The following is a 16,935-nucleotide window of genomic DNA, read 5'->3' as shown; positions in this document are numbered from 1 at the left end:
TAAACATCATGGTTATAGTTGTTGTCAAGGTCCAGAAAAGTACTAAAGACATCGTTAAATTGGTCCATCTGCTCATAGTGGCTCAATTGAATTTTTTTGAAGCGACGACAATACTTTATGTGCAAAAAACAAACCAAAATAAAGACTTGAATCGTTATATTCTCCTCTGTCTTGTCAGTCTATGGTGCGCGTTCACAAGAGCACTTCGACAAACTTTTCGAACTTTTCCTTTAAAGGGGATCTTGCTGAGCCTGTATGACAAGCCACCTGAATCATAATACTTTCAGTTTAATGATAAATATTTGAAGGAAACTTTATCTCCCAGTTAAGGTTATTCATACTTGCGTAAAGTATGTTTTTTGCCTTAGTCATTCAACACAATTCAGGTTCATTGCAGTGTGCATAGAGTTCAGATTTGCTGGAATTACACAGAAACACAAACATTTACGCATAAACCAGCGTAATGGAGGTGGATCCACACTTGAAAAAGAACATGTATTCATCTACCTCCCATATTTCATTTCTGTGTGTTTTGGGACAATTTTACAGAAATGGGTTCATGTTTAACTCTGTGGTTGAATTTCATTTAAAACCGTTTTAATCGTTAGATTTGAAGAATGTTTTTTTTTCATAAATTATAAGTGCCTTTTATACTTTTGAAAGGGAATGTTTTTATATACATCTAAAACAGACAAAAAGTTAGTTTTGCAGCCAAACATCCTTAATGTTGTAGTAAGCCTTGTTTGTACATATCTTTTCATTATAGCAGATTGACAGATATTCGCAAAGGGCAACGGTGCAAAAACTTATTTTTGATCACTCAATAAGACATAACTTACCCTTCATCACAGTTTTATTGGACAATTCCATCAAGTACAGTACACTACATTAGTTAAAATTGAAAAATATACATTAGGTATATTAAAGCCCTATGTGACTGCAGATGTTCAACACGCTCTGCTTTGTCACAATTACTCCGTTTTTGTATTTCTTTGAATGCTAAAAGCTGTGGTTTGAAATATTACAAACCTCCTGCTGTTGTTGATTGAAAATGAGAACGCTAGAATCGTTCGCTTCTTTTGTTTGTCATAAGCACCGGCTTTGATGTCATCTAAATATTTCTCTAGTTTTAACCAAAAAGAGTCATGTGTGGAATTTTTTCTGTTCAATTTTCAGGAGCCATCTTACCTTGCCAAAAGAGAGTTGTGAAATATTTCTGTTTCCGTGTGTACATTTGAGGTCTTTATTGTCATGTATGTTCTTTGATTTCTGAGCAGCATGTTGGATAAAGAAAGAATACGGTCTGTGAATATTCTATTGAATGTTGTTGGTTAAAATACCTCCATTTCTCAGCATAAACCAAAGAACTATCATGTCAGTGTTTTATCAGTTATAAACTGATTCAACAGAGCTTTTATTATGAAGGTTTACTAAAGAATTATTTGGCAATGTACATCTCTCATTTACCTCTGAATAAACAATGAATGATTGAAAATGTAGAATCAGTTGAAAGTAAATCTGTAATGTTACTTTTTGGGGTAAATTTTACAACAAAAGGCGGTGTCTTCTATTATAACATAAAACTTTTTAACATTTGGCAACTGTAAACAACATTCAAGAAACCTCGAAAATTGAGAATGACATGTTTGTCAGTCTGTCTGTATTTAATGCTATGATGTAATACTGCCATCTAGTGGCAAGATATGCTCACACTTTCTTTTATGAGGTACTGTAACCTTATAAAAGCTCAAGGCCATTTGTCTTTTTTTGCATACTCATCTCCTAAATATATAAGAGTGCAGTCAAATGATTCATCTATGACCATAAATCTCTTCATTTGTCTACGTTATAAACGATATAATTAAACAATACATTTGTATACGTACTATGGATGTACACTTATTTGTGTAGATTGTTGTAGACACACTTGGAGAGATGTCCCGTCTTGGATGAGGTGCTGTGTGTTTTCCGAGGGACCAATCCCAGATCTCCAGTTTTGAAGTGAGAAAGATGATTGGTGGATTTCTGCACGTGGAGTTCCCCCGCTCTGTGGTTGAAAATACAGAAGATTACATGAGTCAGGTAACCTTACAAGCACAAAATTATTGAAATAAGTAGACATACTTTTGAATGTTTTGAGATTTTGTAGGTTGGTCGCCGCATGGCACAAAATCAACAAGAGCCGGACCTTCTCCAACAGCGGCGGCCGTGTCCAGCACAGCCAAGAGCTTCTCCACCATCTGATTCCGTCGGATGATAACCCGAACCTCTGAGTCCTCGTTTTCAGGGACCTCCTGTAACCAAAATAAAGATTGTATTTTCCTGTCCTGGCACTAAATGATAACAACAGTTTATTTTGTCTGTTACCCTCAGGGCCTCTTTTAAAGCTACGGCTGCTTCCCGAAGAAGCTTTTTCAGCTGTCCACACAGTCTCCTCTCCTCCTCCAGATCTTTTCTCTGTCTCTTCACGTCAGCTTTGGTTTGTTGAAGCTCTTCTGTAAGTGTTGCATGATTCTGTCTGTAAGTATAGCAATGTTTATTATTATTTGCTTTAACCAAAAGGTCTGAATACGTTAACACACTTTTTCCGTCCCCTTTGAATTGAATAATATGTGAATATGAATAATATTATAACTTTGTCAAGTTAAATGATGCAAAGAGCCACGACGAAGGAAACCTTATTAAAAAGCAACAAATAAGCCATTTAGAGTAATTGTGTGAAATAAAAATGATGGAATATTCAAATTCATGGACACAGAAGTGATTGAATGACTTTCTAACCTAAGAACATGGAGCTCTGTGCTGACTGTTGAATGATGGTCCAGAAGCGTTTGGTGCTCCGTTTGAACTTTGCTGTGTTTCTCCAGTTCAGTCTGCATTTGCTTGCACTTTTCTGTTAACTGTTGAACCACCTTTCAGGAATTGAAAAAGAGTTCTGTTTCAGGATTTTATTGGGCGATAAAACAATAGATGATGACTGCACAAAAGGTCACAAAGGTCAATGTGAATAAAACAGATGAACCTTCTGATTTGTGACATTCTTCCTGGTTATCTCGTGCAGTAGCGGTTCCACGGTTTCATTTTCTATCTTGAGTTGCTTTTCTCGGGCCTTCAGAGCATCGTTCTCCTTCAGCAGTTCTTGGGTCTTGTCGGAGAGATGCTTGAGTTGGGCTGTGACAGACAGATTCTCCTGCAAGGCCCTCTTCGTCGTCTCCGGCATCTTCTGATCCGACTCCCGTCGGAATTCTGCTGCCACAGCAGCGATGTGTTCCAGCATTTCTTTCTTTAGCCTGTATAAAAGAAAAAGTCCTTCTTTTAAAAACACAATATCTAAAGACTAACTATAGCATAATGGTTGTTTTAAATGGCTGATTTCTTTCACAAAGCGAGTCTATGGATGGCGTTTTGAATGTCTATGCATGTCTTTTGAATTGAGTACTGTTTAAATATACCAAGCAACACATCCACTTTGTTTATTAAGTAAATGCGTCTTTGTAGAGTTCTTCTTTACATTGCAGTCATTCAATGCCAGATGGATGGACAGTCTATCGTGTGATATCATAGCGCCTAAAAAGTGCACGGCATATATAAATTTGATCATAAGGGCATGTAAATTGAAGATAAGTTCAAGAGCTCACCTGTCATTATCTAGCACAGCTTTTTTCTCCAGATTATAGATTTCTGTGTGGTGTTTCTCTTTTTGCTTTTGAAGTTGCTCTTCCAAAGCCCTGCGTTCAGCCATGAGCTTTTCTTTCTGCACAGAAAACTCTTCCAAAGACGCCAGTTTACCAGCTGGACACGCAAATGAACACATAAGAATTAGAGATCAGGGAAACATGGTGAAAGTATGTCAAGTATGAAAATGTAATGCTTTATATAGAATGTAATACTTTTTTATTTTCACAGAGTCATCTTTTAGTATTATAACTGTAGACAAATTGCACTTTATTATTACAGTAATGGCAAAAAATGTTTGGAAATCTATATTGAAACGGACTACAGCATTTAATAAAAATCAAGGTTTCTCAACCAGGGAGCCACAAAACTTCCTCTTCTCAAAATTACTTAAAATAATTCAAAATAAGACAAAACAAGCATCAAAAACAGCTAAAACAACTAGATTCAAGACATTTCTTTCTGATTTGATTGATCTTTTTTTGATGAAGCCTCTAATGTGGGTAAAAACCTCGTACAGTATTTCAATTGTGATAATTCAGAAGCTTGTACCGAGGGCCATATTCTCATATGTGAATTTGTCTTTATGTTCCTGAAGTTCGAGTCTAAGCAGGCTCAGCTGTAACTCAAAGGAGCCCCGCTCAGCCTCTTGATCCTGCTGGTGTTTTGATAATGTCTCTTTCAGATCAGCCACTTGATCCTCTTTTTTAGCCACTCTGCGTTTAAGATAGAGAACTATGTCTTTCTTCTCTTTCTCTACAGTATCAATCTCCACGTGCAAGTCTTTGGCTTGAACCTCCAGTTCGTCACATTTATGCTGGTATCTGCAAGAAAAGACACAGTCACTGTTCAATGTATTAAAGGGCAAGTGCTTCCTGTTGACACACCTACTAAGTATGTTACCTGGTTAATAATTTACAGTAAAATATGATCCGTAGTTTCCCTTTAGTTTACTAAAGGACACGAACACATGGCATGGAATAGTTTAACAGTACATTTATCTGTATTCTGAGGATGTGTTTTTATAATCTTACATCTCACAAAGTTAAGAGTAGAAGATACTGAAAGTTCAATCACAGTCATCATCTGTAGGTGAGTATCTATATGTTTTAATCTCTGATAAGCAAACTTTTTGACACAAAGCAAATAACATTGTCAATCAATGGTCGTGATTTTTTATCATGAGCATCTCTCACCTTTCCAGTCTCTCCTCCAAATCTCGTATTTGAGCTCGAAAAAAAGTTTTATCACTCTCTTGTAACTCTTCGGCGTTCTTCTTCTCAGATGCCGTGTTTTCCTTTTTAAGCGATTTATCGTCGCTCTTTTTTCCATTCTTTTTGGGAGGCATTAAACTTTTAGTTCCTTCTTCACTACACAGTCGAATGTTAAAAAAAACTTGTGTTCTTGTTGCCATGGAGATGTGTGCGCAGAGACGCGCGTGGAGGTGCGCCTTAAAAAATGGAAGAAATGACATTTCGTGTTCGACTGCACGCAGAGCTGCGCAGATCGGTCGAACGGTGTCAAAGTACCGCGAGAACGAATTCGAAAACACAGCACGTACGGCCCTCAAATCCTTCTCGCGATATTGTGACGTCATGCCGCTCAGTCTGCGCATCCTTTAATCGGTGAATCACAAAACCTACTAATATTGCACAAATCTGTTAAGACATTTCACTCAGTGTTCGATCAAACTAAGTTGCAACACTGACTAATTCTGTGCATTTCAACGCTTGTGATTTCCCGTAGGCTACTACGTAAGGTCAATTTTGTTTATTATTTTTGTTAAGAATCAAACGTAGTTTTATAAACGGCTTGGCTTTTAAGCCATGAAACCATAATAAAGAAGACATGGGAATTGTGCTCTCCATCTGCCACTCAGTAACTTGCGCAAGAAAACCCCTGAATGATTCTGCGAACTCTGCTTAAATCTCTCTAAACAAGTTGCGTACACACGTACGATGTAGACCTAACATAGCCTACTGATAAAGCTGGGGAGTTTGGGGCGGAGAAGAGAGATATATAAAGAAACGACGTCATCACGAGACACTGTCACATTGTAGCTCAGAATAATAGACGCGCTGGGAGTCAACAGTAGAGCAAACACAAGACAGACATCTGAGAGGTCCTTCTCATGTTAGTATCTGACTTTTGAGCTGATCCTAAACAGCTTACAAACATGGGGTTGACCTGCTCTGAGGGATAAGGTGAGATATTACAAAATATATTTGCATAGTGTTTGGTACTGTGTTCTGAACATGAAATGATAGAAATCATACGTACAAAAGCGACGCTTCAATCCAAAGTTAAATTACGGTGCATTCAAGTGTGGGATTTCATGGGATTCGAACCTACATCATTCATTGAGCTACAGGTTGCTACACTAGGATGCCGGTTGCTTTGTTATTTTCTTTCTCAGTAACTCTGTTTAGAGTGATTCATGGTGTTTGTTTGCGGCTGTCTGGAGAGAGAGAGAGGTTCGAGGAGGCGAGTCTTCATTATGTAACTTTGCTTTTGTTTTCTGCGCTCTGCTCTCCAGTTCCTGCGGTTCATTTGCGCTTGAGAAAACACATCATAGGAAACGCATCGAGCAGGCTATTTGTTATTCTTTATCCTGTACATTTTTGTGGAAACTGACCGCTAATGAGAAAACAATGACTTTGAGGATCCATACATGGTAGGAGGATGTTTTAAGTTATTGTCAGGTTGTTTCACAGTCATACGCACGTGGAAAAAAAATACCGTAACTAGTAAAGTGTAGTAAAATTTCAGAACCTTGTAAATATAAAATTATTTAGTACTACAGTTTGTCATTTTACTATCGTTGATACTACAGAATACTGTGGTAAAAGTTTAGTCATTGTTATAGTACAGTATACTACAATTTACTACAGTTTATCTTAGTAAATAATAAAGTGTAGTGCAGTTTTGTTCATTTGGGAATGGTTTTGGTACATGTTATATTGGACCTGGGGGGTCTTATGATGTTTTTTCTTACTGTTGTGAGAGTGTACAGCAAGATTTAGGAGAACGTAAATATTCGTACATTTATATAGAATATAAATATTCTAAGAATAAGAAAAATAGTTTTCAGTTTAAGTATGGATTGCATTATTGGGTTACCCGCGTGTGAACGCCATGTGTTCAGGAATGTGTTATTTTGTTTTTTCACATTTTTAAGCCAGAAGGCTGTGTCCTGTACAGAGCGTTAAATATTTGATTGTGAAACCAAAGGGAAGCAGTGTTGTAATCTCTGAGATATTCAGCCTGTCTGGCACGGGCTGTTTTTTGTTTGGGATGGACACAGCTGGCTGTTACTGGGAGTTGTTAGATGTGTGTTATGTGTTGTTGTTGTTGTAACGGCACCACTAATACACAAAGTAGTCAAGTAGGCACATATTGTATTCATCTGAAGAATTTGTTGAAGACATTTCATTTAGAATCAAGTGCAAATCTTTGCTTATCAACACACTGACTGTATACAAATAACAAGCACACCGGTCTAATGTTACTTTTTTAATGCTTTTACAGTCATCCAGATCCCATGGAAAACAGCAGTGTTTATGTAGAGGTAAGTTCGCCCATTATGCTATTTACATATTAACTTTGAAAACTTCGCAGGGTTGTTCAGATCTTGGCCATTCTTTTATGTATTTCCTTATAGGTGTTGCTGGTGACATTTCTTAACAAAGTTGTAGTCACAAAAGAAATCAGAGCGCTTAGCCATTAAACCGTAATTGAATTAAGATGGGTGACACAAAAGGGCTTGGACCGATGCCCGTGTCTTCTTCAGAATGGTTGAGGACAAACTTTGTTGCAGGCAACCAACTGGTGCCAAATGTTGCCGTTTATTTTACACCAACTGAACATTAGCGCCACTGGTAGTTCTGTGTTATCCTCTAGAATTAAAGCAGCCCTTTTCAGTTCCATTGCCATCTGTCTTTCTAAACAATACAGGACAGCAGTAAAGACATTTTCCCATAATCCAAGCTCACTTATATCAATTTTATTGCTCTAAACATCCAAACGCTCGGGCACTGGAGACTCCTCAGAGATTGTTGTTGCAATGATATATTGATCTTTTTAAAGCTCTAACACAATGATGTCACCTTAACAACAGACGTGAGTCACGGTTTGAAAAGAGTACAGAAGAAGCGCTACTTTTCGCAAGATGGTTCTCATGACTTCTCAAGAAATGCTCGACCTTATTTTACTTCCCAGTTTTCTCGAGAGACGTGCCTGCTGAGTTCCCCGTCAGAGAAACTGAAGAAGGAGTTGGAGGAAGAGTTGAAACTGAGCAGCAGTAACTTATCTAGTCATGCCTGGTACCACGGTCGTATACCTTGGGAGGTGAGGAGACCATCTTTCTTCTGGAACTAAAGCTAAACTATTGATTTAATTATTTTAGCCTTTGTGAAATGCTTGTTTCTAATTCCTGTTTTAATGCGTCTTTCTTCAACTCAAAATAATGAAATGTTCCAAATAGATTTATGACCTTGCATTGCCTCGCACAGGTGTCTGAGTCTCTTGTGCAACAGGATGGGGAATTTCTTGTCCGTGACTCCCTCACAAGCATCGGAGACTACGTCTTAACCTGCCGCTGGAACCAGAAAGCTCTCCATTTCCTCATCAGCAAAGTTCTGCTCAGATCTCACGACGGATATAGTCGAACGCAGTACATTCTGGAAGGGGAAACATTTGATTCAGTGCCGGCGTTAGTTCATTCCTATGTTGTAAATCCAAGGCCTCTGACAAAGCAGAGTGGCGCCTATGTGTACTCGCCAGTTAACAGGACACTTCCACTGAGATATCTCGAGGCCATGTTTGGGTTGCCAAGTGTGGAGAACAGTCCGGTAAACTCGCCCACCAGTAGGAGGGGAAGCCAGAAGATGAGGGAAAGTGTAACTGTGACAGAAGCTTTGGAAATTGAGCAGATACATCCACAGAGGTAAACCTTGTTCATTTACATTTTTCATCATAAAAGTTTGTTTGTGTTAAAGGTGAAGTGTGTCATTTCTGGTTCACTTGATGACACCAGAGGCGATCTGATAATAACTGCTTTTCCTAAACATTCCCTAGGCTTGTCATTGGTCAGATTATAAAATGTCCCGCCTCAAACAAGATTTGACAGCACTAATGTTTTGTGATATCTTAGTTTATAATATATTACACATTTCAGTCTTTCTGCTGCTTGAAGCTGAACAGTGATATAATATCTTTATTTATTTCAATATTTTTAATATGAGGGAATAAGACTTTAATAGTCTTAAATGTTTAATGTCATAAAATAATTTGCATTGCATTTTATTACTTATTTGACAATATTTTGATGTGTTTTTGACGGCTTAAAGTTAAAAAAACATATGATATAAAGTATTACACCTCTAAGTCTTTCTTTTGGAAATGAAGTTGAACAGTGATATATCTTTTTTATTTCATTATTTTAGTATCTGGGAATGCTCAATTCTAATTGGTCAATTGGCACTTTAGTCTTGCTTAAATGTTTAACATAATAAAATAAATATCAAATCAGTATTTTGCATTCGATAACTTATTTGGCATAAAAAACAGAGAAATGGCTTTTGATGTAATGTTAATGTTTTTCGTATAGTTTATTAAAATAGTAATATTATATAAAATATTACACACAATAATATCATTCTGGAGGTGTTATTGTATTGTACTGTACTCAATTTATCTTATATTTAATTTATATAAAAATTCATATTGTATTAATACATTTGATTTAATAAAAATATATTTTATATTATACAGCGATGTGGTGAGGAGTTTTGATGGCACTTTAGAGCAGCATCTTGTAGTATCCTCATCTCCAACTTTAATGAATACACGTAAGCATAATCATGGTTCCATAAAATGAAAAAATATGTTTTATCTATGAACGATTCATAAGTGTAATTGTCGTTTTGCTGTCATTTACAGTGGCCAGGCGACGACGTAGCCCATCAGAAAACAGAAAGTTTGTAATAGTCCCTTCCTCGCCTGTTCTGCAGAAGTCCAGTGATATCAGACTTTCTTCATCTCCTCCTGAGGACACTCTTATCTATTTGGAACCAACACTACATCTTCTATCCACCATGACGCATCAAAACATTAACAGAGACTCTGTTGATCCTCAAACTGATCCAGAAACAGTCCATGTGGCCACAGAGCTTCCCTCTATAGAACAAGAGATACAGGAGTATGAAGATGATTATCTTGTGCCTTTCACCATGGAAACAGTTTCCTGTTTCAGAGCGAGTACATACCAGTCGCCGCTGCTGCCCGCTGAAAATAAACCTTTAGAGACCCGACTACTTAAAAGAGTGAAGGATGCACTGTGTGATGTGGATGTTAAGACAATGGCAATGCATATCACCAAAGATGACTGCAAGGTATGATGGGTTTGATTTCAGCTTGTCTTTTCATGCATTTCATCGTTTACTCAAACCTATATAATATAAATACAATATAAACCTATTGACCCCCTTTGACTTCCATTGTATGGACATAAAACCACTGAGACGTTTCTCAAAATATCTTCTTTTATGCTTGGAATGACCTGAGAGTCAAAAAAAGATGACAGAATATTTATTATTTTGGGTGATGTTTCCCTTTATAAATGTAAAGATTTAACCGTAAACAGAAAAAATATATTTTTTAGGTTGCTCGTATCCTGGATATGTCTGATGATATGATGAAAAGCATGGGAGTGAGCTCAGGTATGGAGCTACTCACCCTCCCGCATGGACATCAGCTCCGTCAAGACCTGCTCGAAAGGTTTGTTACCCCCCAAAAATACTTAATTTGAAATGACATGAGCACAAAATCGAACTAAATAATTCTTTATCTCCCGTCAGGTTTCACACCATGTCCATCATGTTGGCTGTACAGGTGCTGGGATGCACTGGAAGTGCAAATGAGAGAGCCGCATTACTGCATAAAATCATCTGTCTAGCCTCTGAACTCAAGAGCAACCTCAGGAACATGTTTGGCTTTGCCGTAGTTATGAAATGTTTGGAAATCCCACAGGTACGGTGGAATTTGTGCCTACCTCCCAAAAATACAGTAGATGATGCGCATATGTTCAATAGTAATATGCTCTTATCAAAAACACAATTTTGCTTTTCAGATTACTCGTTTGAGAGACACATGGGCGGTTTTGCGACAGAAATACACCGACAGTGCTGTTCTTTATGAGAAAGCGCTTAGACCCTCAATGAGGTCGATGAATGATGGAGAAGGTATTTCTTCACACTTCTGTCTGTGATACTGAGTTCATATGCTGAGGTTTAAAAAGTGACATGTATTTCAAACTGTCTCGCAGATATAAGTGTAGCTGCAGAGACGACGCTGTTTCCCCACGTGCTCCCTCTGCTGTTTCTTCTTGAGAAGACGGATGTGACTCTTGAGGAGTCAGAGTCATGGGAAAGTGTTGACACTGGAGTGGCCATGATCTTGAGCCATCTGGATACGGCACGTACCATTGCACGCAATGGGACGATCTTCAGTGCTAATGCACAGGCCAAAATGCAGGGTAATGGCTTTATAGCCTAAACAGTTTCTATGGTTTCAGATTTTCAGGGATATTTAGAAGAGTTGCATTTATAAAGGCCTTTCCTGTTTATAGGATGTTAGATAGTATAGTTTCAAAAGTTAAAGAAAAAAACACAAAAGCCTTAAAGCTTACAGGCAGGCTAAAAGCCACAGAACAACCATTTGTTGTAAAGAGTCCATTTAGTATACCAAGCTGCTTAGTCATGATGTTTTTACGTGCAGGATTTCAGGAGGAAGCAGATGTTTGGGAGGTGTTCCACACCGAGTTTCAGATGCGTCTGCTGTGGGGAAGTCGAGGTGTGGAAAGAAATAAAGATGAACGTTTTGCAAAGTTTGATGAAGTCCTAACAGCTCTGTCTAACAGATTAGAGCTTTCAGCAACATGATATATTAGATAAGAATATGTCTGAAGGGGATGTATGTCTGCAACTGTACATAAACTCATTTTGCAGTTTTAACTTATTTGATTTTCAATGTTTTTGTATGTTCATTGCACACATACATTTTGAAGAGAGTTTAACTTTAATCATTGTAATATTGTAGCTAGCAAATCTGACGTATGTATTAAATTGCACTTTTATTGGTTAATAATCAACGAACAAATAGTGGGTAATATTTACTCATGGGTACAATTTCTTAATTGTTAATCTTTTATGCACAAACGTACACATATCTTTTATAAATAAATTCAGAGTTTGATCTTTTGCACTACATTTTCTACTACGTATGTTTAACAATTTCTGATACTTGTTTAACAATAAAAAAAATGTGTGTGTCATAAAACCCTGTAGTCATGTTTTCTGTGAATCTGACTAATCTAGCTCCTTGCAAGTCCCATGGCTTAGTATTACACAAACGTGTCCAGGTCACATTTCACCCTAAAAACAAAAGACAGAAACAAATGACATTTTGCATAATCACAATGAAGACTTATTTTGATTACATTTTAGTACTGACTAAATGATAATGCCTGAACTTTGATACCAGTCGCCACATCGTATTCAAGTAAGTCTTGTGTCATATCAATATCTATACACACATTGTTGTTCCCATTATATTATATAATTGTCTACTTAGCCACAAGAGAGAAAAGAGTTTTCTGTCTGTTGAATTTATGCAGGTTTTCTCCAATTTTAAGAAAAATGATGGTCATACAGGAACACAGTTGTTTATCTGTATAATTATTATATAAATAAAAGGCGCATATAATACTAGTAGTAGCCTAATTCTATACTAATCCAGCAGCAATATTAAACATATTTTTATATCGCAGAATATGTCGTGTAATTCTTGCTGAGGCCACACTGTCGCCCACTAGCGGTTGAGTCGTGTAGTTGCGCGTCCGCCGTCCGCCTCATCATGGAGCTGTGCTCGGAAGGAGTAGCTACCATGATATTTACACTTCTTTTAATTTATAACACCTCTTTAACTGCCAGTTTTGAGATTAAGTCTATTTTTTGTTCAATATCTGACAGCTGCGATTGTGACTTCAAACCAGACATTAAAGGTAAGGCGTTATCAATGGCCACCTCATCATCAGCTTCAGCTAACATTAGCTTCTGTTCTCTGTCCTGACTTGTTTTAAATTATGATCGTATCTATATGTCAAAGTTATTTGTAAATGTTTGTTTATGTTGTACTTTATCAGTGTTATAGTCCTCATTTGCTCTACATAACGTAAATATAGCATGCCAAGGTTACCTTATATGAATTGAGCAACAGCAAAAGTCATGCAACACAAGTTTCTGCTTTGTTTTGCCATTGCTTTCTTCTGCAGCTATTTCTCTTTGTTTTTTTTTTGTTTGTTTTTTTGAACACTTATTGACTTAATAAACAAATCGTTCATTATATCTGTTTAATAAAGTCCACAGTGTGAGTGAGAGCCGCGCATGCGCAGTGTCGCAGCTTAGAAACTGCGTTGCCATTCAGCCCATCTTCACGTCTTTTTTTGCAGGTTTAGAGTGGGACCTTTATAAAAACCTTTATGGTCAACATATGGCCCAGGACATTGTCTCGGAAGCAGTGGTGAGCTGTTTACAGAATGAAAACCCGGACAGACCACTGGTTCTGTCCTTTCACGGAGCATCTGGGACAGGGAAGAGTCTGGTCAGCTCTATGGTTGGTCGACATATCTATGGAACGGCTATGGGCAGTCCTTACATCCATCAGTATGTTCCCACATTACACTTTTCTTCAGCTGACCGGGTCCAACAATACAGGGTACCTTTAGTTTTTAATCACCACACTTCACACAAAAAGCTTTGCATGGAAATATTTACATAAATAGCATCAGTACGATGTTCTACACATTTTTTATACATAAGTCAAAAGTAAGGTGTTGACTACCGTATATATACTGTATATTTACTAGCTCTTTATTTCTAACTTTTTTTTTTTTTACAGTCAGATCTAAAGCAGTGGGTGGAGAGAAACCTAACAGCTTGCGCTCGCTCCATCTTTATCTTCGATGAGATGGAGAAGATGCCTCCTGGAGTGATTGACGTTTTAGAACCGCATTTAGGTCCGTTTCATGTACTTTTTCAGACAAACTACCGCAAGGCGATTTATATCTTCATAAGGTAATTCTAAATGACTATATGCTTATTATGGACAGACCATTATGATTCCACAGTGCTCATGATATGGGTTCTCGTGTCGTTGTTTGATATTTCAGCACTGTAGGTCAGGAAATTATTAACAAATTTGCGCTGGAAAGCCAACAAGCTGGAAGAGATCGAGAGGAAATTCGTCCTGAGGAGCTGGAGGAGGTTTTAGCTGATGCGGTGTACAACACCAGGAACAGTAAGTGTTGTGGGGCTTAACAATAATGTTGCCACAGTGTTTTATGTTCAGAAAAATTGCTTTAATGGCTAAATATTAAAATGGCATGAAAAACAAATAATGGCTCAAACTGGTTCATTTAGCAGTTATTCCCCTAGTACTTAACAAATGTGGCACAATTTTCATCTCCCAAATTAGTCGTAATTTGTAAATGTACTTTGTTTCCCAGGTGGGTTCTACCAGTCCAGAATAATTACAGAGAAACTCGTTACTCGTTTCGTGCCTTTTCTTCCCTTGCGGCGACGCCACGTCGAGCGCTGCGCCCAGCGAGAGCTCTGCCAGCGTGGGGAGTGTCATCGTACAGACGTGGTATCGTCAGTAGGGGGCGCCATGAATTACATGCCACAGGACAGCCCATACTTCTCCAGCACAGGCTGCAAATTAGTGCCAGCTAAAGTGAACCTGTTTCTTTGAGGGCCCGAAGGAATAAGCACATAAGACTTAAGGATTTTAAGAACAAGCAATATACGAAAGCCTTTTTGGTCATTGCTACAGAGACGAGACAACCTGAATTGTGTATTTGGGTCGATTCTGTCAATTGTATGCCATGTGGGTGAGTTCTGATGAAGAGAAATGAACAAAGTTTCGACAAATTACTTTTCCTCTGCTTTTTAATTACGCAAAAAGCTGATTTCACATCTCCAAGCTACGGAAACATACTCCGGCAAAACATTGACTTTTTATTGTTTCCAGTGTGCCGTTTTGTAATTATTTTAATAGGGGATATTTGTCAAATAATGAAACTGGGGATGTTTGTTTAACAAGTACTGTATTTCACATGCCAGCCACAGGGTGGCAGCAGTGCCTACTCTAAGGAAGGTGTTTGTTTTTTTAATTATATGTGTGTACATTATTTATAATAGCTTTTTCTTTTAGTATTTAAACAAGTTCAACCTGCGACCTCACAAAGTGGAATATATCCGCTTTTTATGAGGTACCACATCAAGATAATCATTCTTTTGTCTGAAAAGCTGTCCATATATAATTTAAAATAACTGAAATTGTTTAATTAATTTGTTTTTTATTTAAAATTCCTTCGCCGCCTTATTCATTTAATTGAAGTCACTACAGGAAAATCACAATTTGCAAACCGAGTTAAATGCAGATTTGTGCAAACTATAGGTTTAATTCAAGCAAATAACAATCAGTCATCAGACTTTATAAAGTACGTCACTTTGTGGTCATTGGTTTGATCATAAAGAGCATTAATATTAAGTGAATATGACTCGTATCAATTACAGTGTTATTATTGTTTACATTGTACAGTTTTGCACATTTATTTTAAAATAGTTTTCAATATGGTGTCAATAAATCATTGTTTTGATGCAGCTTTTTAAAAAGGAACTCTGATGAATCCATCAATCAGTTTGTCATAATGTTGTTTATATTTTTTATTTATTCTGAATCTTGTACAGAAATGAGGAAACCGTCTATCGATACACACTAAAATCAAGTTTCTTCTTTTTGACATTTGTATTTGTTCATCCACAACGCGTTTGAATATCATAAGCACTGAGCTGTTGCTCTTTCAATATTTCCAAATCCAAATATGGCCATTTCTCCCCCCTTACTGTGTGAACATGTAAGTGTGTTCAAAATGAACTGAATGGTACAAAGACCTCCTACTATCTTAAGAATCTGACAAACTCAAACTATATAGACCCATTAGTTAATCTCTGCTGGGGATGTTCCTCCTCTTGCCAAAGGATTTGAAATGTTTCTCAGCGGGAACATTTATTTGGCAGGTGTTAGGTCAAGGTGGTCTGTTGAAGGTTCACAAGACTGAGAGGTGGATATTAAACTGTTCAATTTTAGTGGATAATCTCTTAACGCCAAACTCGTCCCGCCATTTCACCTTAGTACAAAGCACTAATACCCACTTTGATGACTTCATCTTCTAAATCTCTGCATATCAGGAGGAAGTGTAGAGAACATTCTCGTTCACTTTAGGTGGCGTCAAGGACAGGACCGTTACAAAAAAGCAACCAGATAATGCCGGACTGACCTCCTCACATCGCCGGACCCCTTCTCCTTAGGTTGACCCCAGTGCTCCCGTTCACACGCTCCACGAAGCGGCTGTCCTTGGCTGGCCACTGGCCCCTTCATTCAAACACCTATCCATTCTGTCCCAAATCAGGATTAAAAAGGCACAACATCAACCCTCCCCCCCTCCACCGGTCCTGGCTGGCCTGGCCACAATGGCCCCCACCCCCTTCAACATCTGTGAGCTTCTCTCTGTCTACTCATTTTCTCACTAACCACCCCATTATTGGCCGGCTTTCACTTGTAAATGTGGCCAGCCACAGTGCTGATGAGGCTTTGATCCGCATGGCCAGGGTCAGGCTGGATTTTGCCCTGACTGAGGGGTGGGACGGAGGATGCGGCAGGCCTTGTGTGGGCCAGAAATGAAAAACAATCAGAGAATGTCCTTTTGAGGTGCATTCAGCTGAGACGCTTCGGCCAAAGCAACTTTGCTACTTTCTGGCTATATGCTCCAGCAGTTTGATGGATTTTTGTGCGCATTACAGAGAGAGGAATATGACTCAATTGTGCACTTGTTGTCTTAAGCCAATTTTAATTTACTGGAAACCAACAGTTTTATGCATGTTATTTCTGAAAGATTGTAACACTTCACAAGAGTCAATATTTCAGCCCTTGTGAGGTTATTTTTGGACTGTTTGTCTCCATCTCTGTTCTCACTCAAACAATGGGTTGGTTACTTCAGTAATGGGGTCTCCAGGACAACAGGTGAACAAAGGGCGAGAGAAGGGGGGAATGTGGGGAGAGGGGTGCAGGGGGCATTAGGGATGGCCTTGGCCTCCGTGTGGTCAGTGGGGGACATGGGCCTCTGGAGGATGTATTAGA

The 16,935-nt window shown here is 38.2% G+C and overlaps 3 protein-coding genes across 4 annotated transcripts; 2 read left to right on the top strand and 1 right to left on the bottom strand.

Annotated features, from left to right (window-relative positions):
* Positions 1 to 1,887: 1,887 nt before the first annotated feature.
* On the bottom strand, positions 1,888 to 5,146 carry cfap157 (cilia and flagella associated protein 157). The gene is made up of 8 exons (XM_057325048.1): positions 4,872 to 5,146; positions 4,228 to 4,499; positions 3,639 to 3,792; positions 3,023 to 3,290; positions 2,782 to 2,912; positions 2,368 to 2,518; positions 2,125 to 2,294; positions 1,888 to 2,047 (listed from the first exon to the last, which is right to left on the bottom strand). The coding sequence occupies exons 1-8, from the start codon at positions 5,087 to 5,089 to the stop codon at positions 1,900 to 1,902; spliced, it is 1,512 nt and encodes a 503-aa protein (XP_057181031.1). The 5' UTR covers positions 5,090 to 5,146; the 3' UTR covers positions 1,888 to 1,899.
* A 529-nt stretch (positions 5,147 to 5,675) lies between these two features.
* On the top strand, positions 5,676 to 12,003 carry sh2d3cb (SH2 domain containing 3Cb). Of its 2 annotated transcripts, none has more exons than XM_057357829.1 (11): positions 5,676 to 5,879; positions 7,204 to 7,243; positions 7,894 to 8,022; positions 8,187 to 8,620; positions 9,448 to 9,524; positions 9,616 to 10,067; positions 10,337 to 10,452; positions 10,533 to 10,704; positions 10,805 to 10,916; positions 11,000 to 11,209; positions 11,452 to 12,003. In XM_057357829.1, the coding sequence occupies exons 2-11, from the start codon at positions 7,217 to 7,219 to the stop codon at positions 11,613 to 11,615; spliced, it is 1,893 nt and encodes a 630-aa protein (XP_057213812.1). In that variant the 5' UTR covers positions 5,676 to 5,879; positions 7,204 to 7,216; the 3' UTR covers positions 11,616 to 12,003. The 2 variants fall into 2 exon arrangements, with proteins under 2 accessions (XP_057213812.1, XP_057213804.1); XM_057357821.1 differs by lacking the exon at positions 5,676 to 5,879 and adding an exon at positions 6,099 to 6,349.
* A 561-nt stretch (positions 12,004 to 12,564) lies between these two features.
* On the top strand, positions 12,565 to 15,441 carry tor2a (torsin family 2, member A). Its single transcript, XM_057320087.1, has 5 exons — positions 12,565 to 12,736; positions 13,184 to 13,449; positions 13,633 to 13,808; positions 13,904 to 14,031; positions 14,240 to 15,441. Exons 1-5 carry the CDS (start codon positions 12,589 to 12,591, stop codon positions 14,482 to 14,484), a joined length of 963 nt encoding a protein of 320 aa, XP_057176070.1. The 5' UTR covers positions 12,565 to 12,588; the 3' UTR covers positions 14,485 to 15,441.
* Positions 15,442 to 16,935: the final 1,494 nt, after the last annotated feature.

Source organism: Triplophysa rosa, linkage group LG2, assembly GCF_024868665.1.
Source record: "Triplophysa rosa linkage group LG2, Trosa_1v2, whole genome shotgun sequence".
Taxonomy (NCBI): Eukaryota; Metazoa; Chordata; class Actinopteri; order Cypriniformes; family Nemacheilidae; genus Triplophysa; species Triplophysa rosa.
Note: the sequence above shows the minus strand (reverse complement) of the source record. Positions and strands in the feature narration are given on the sequence as shown.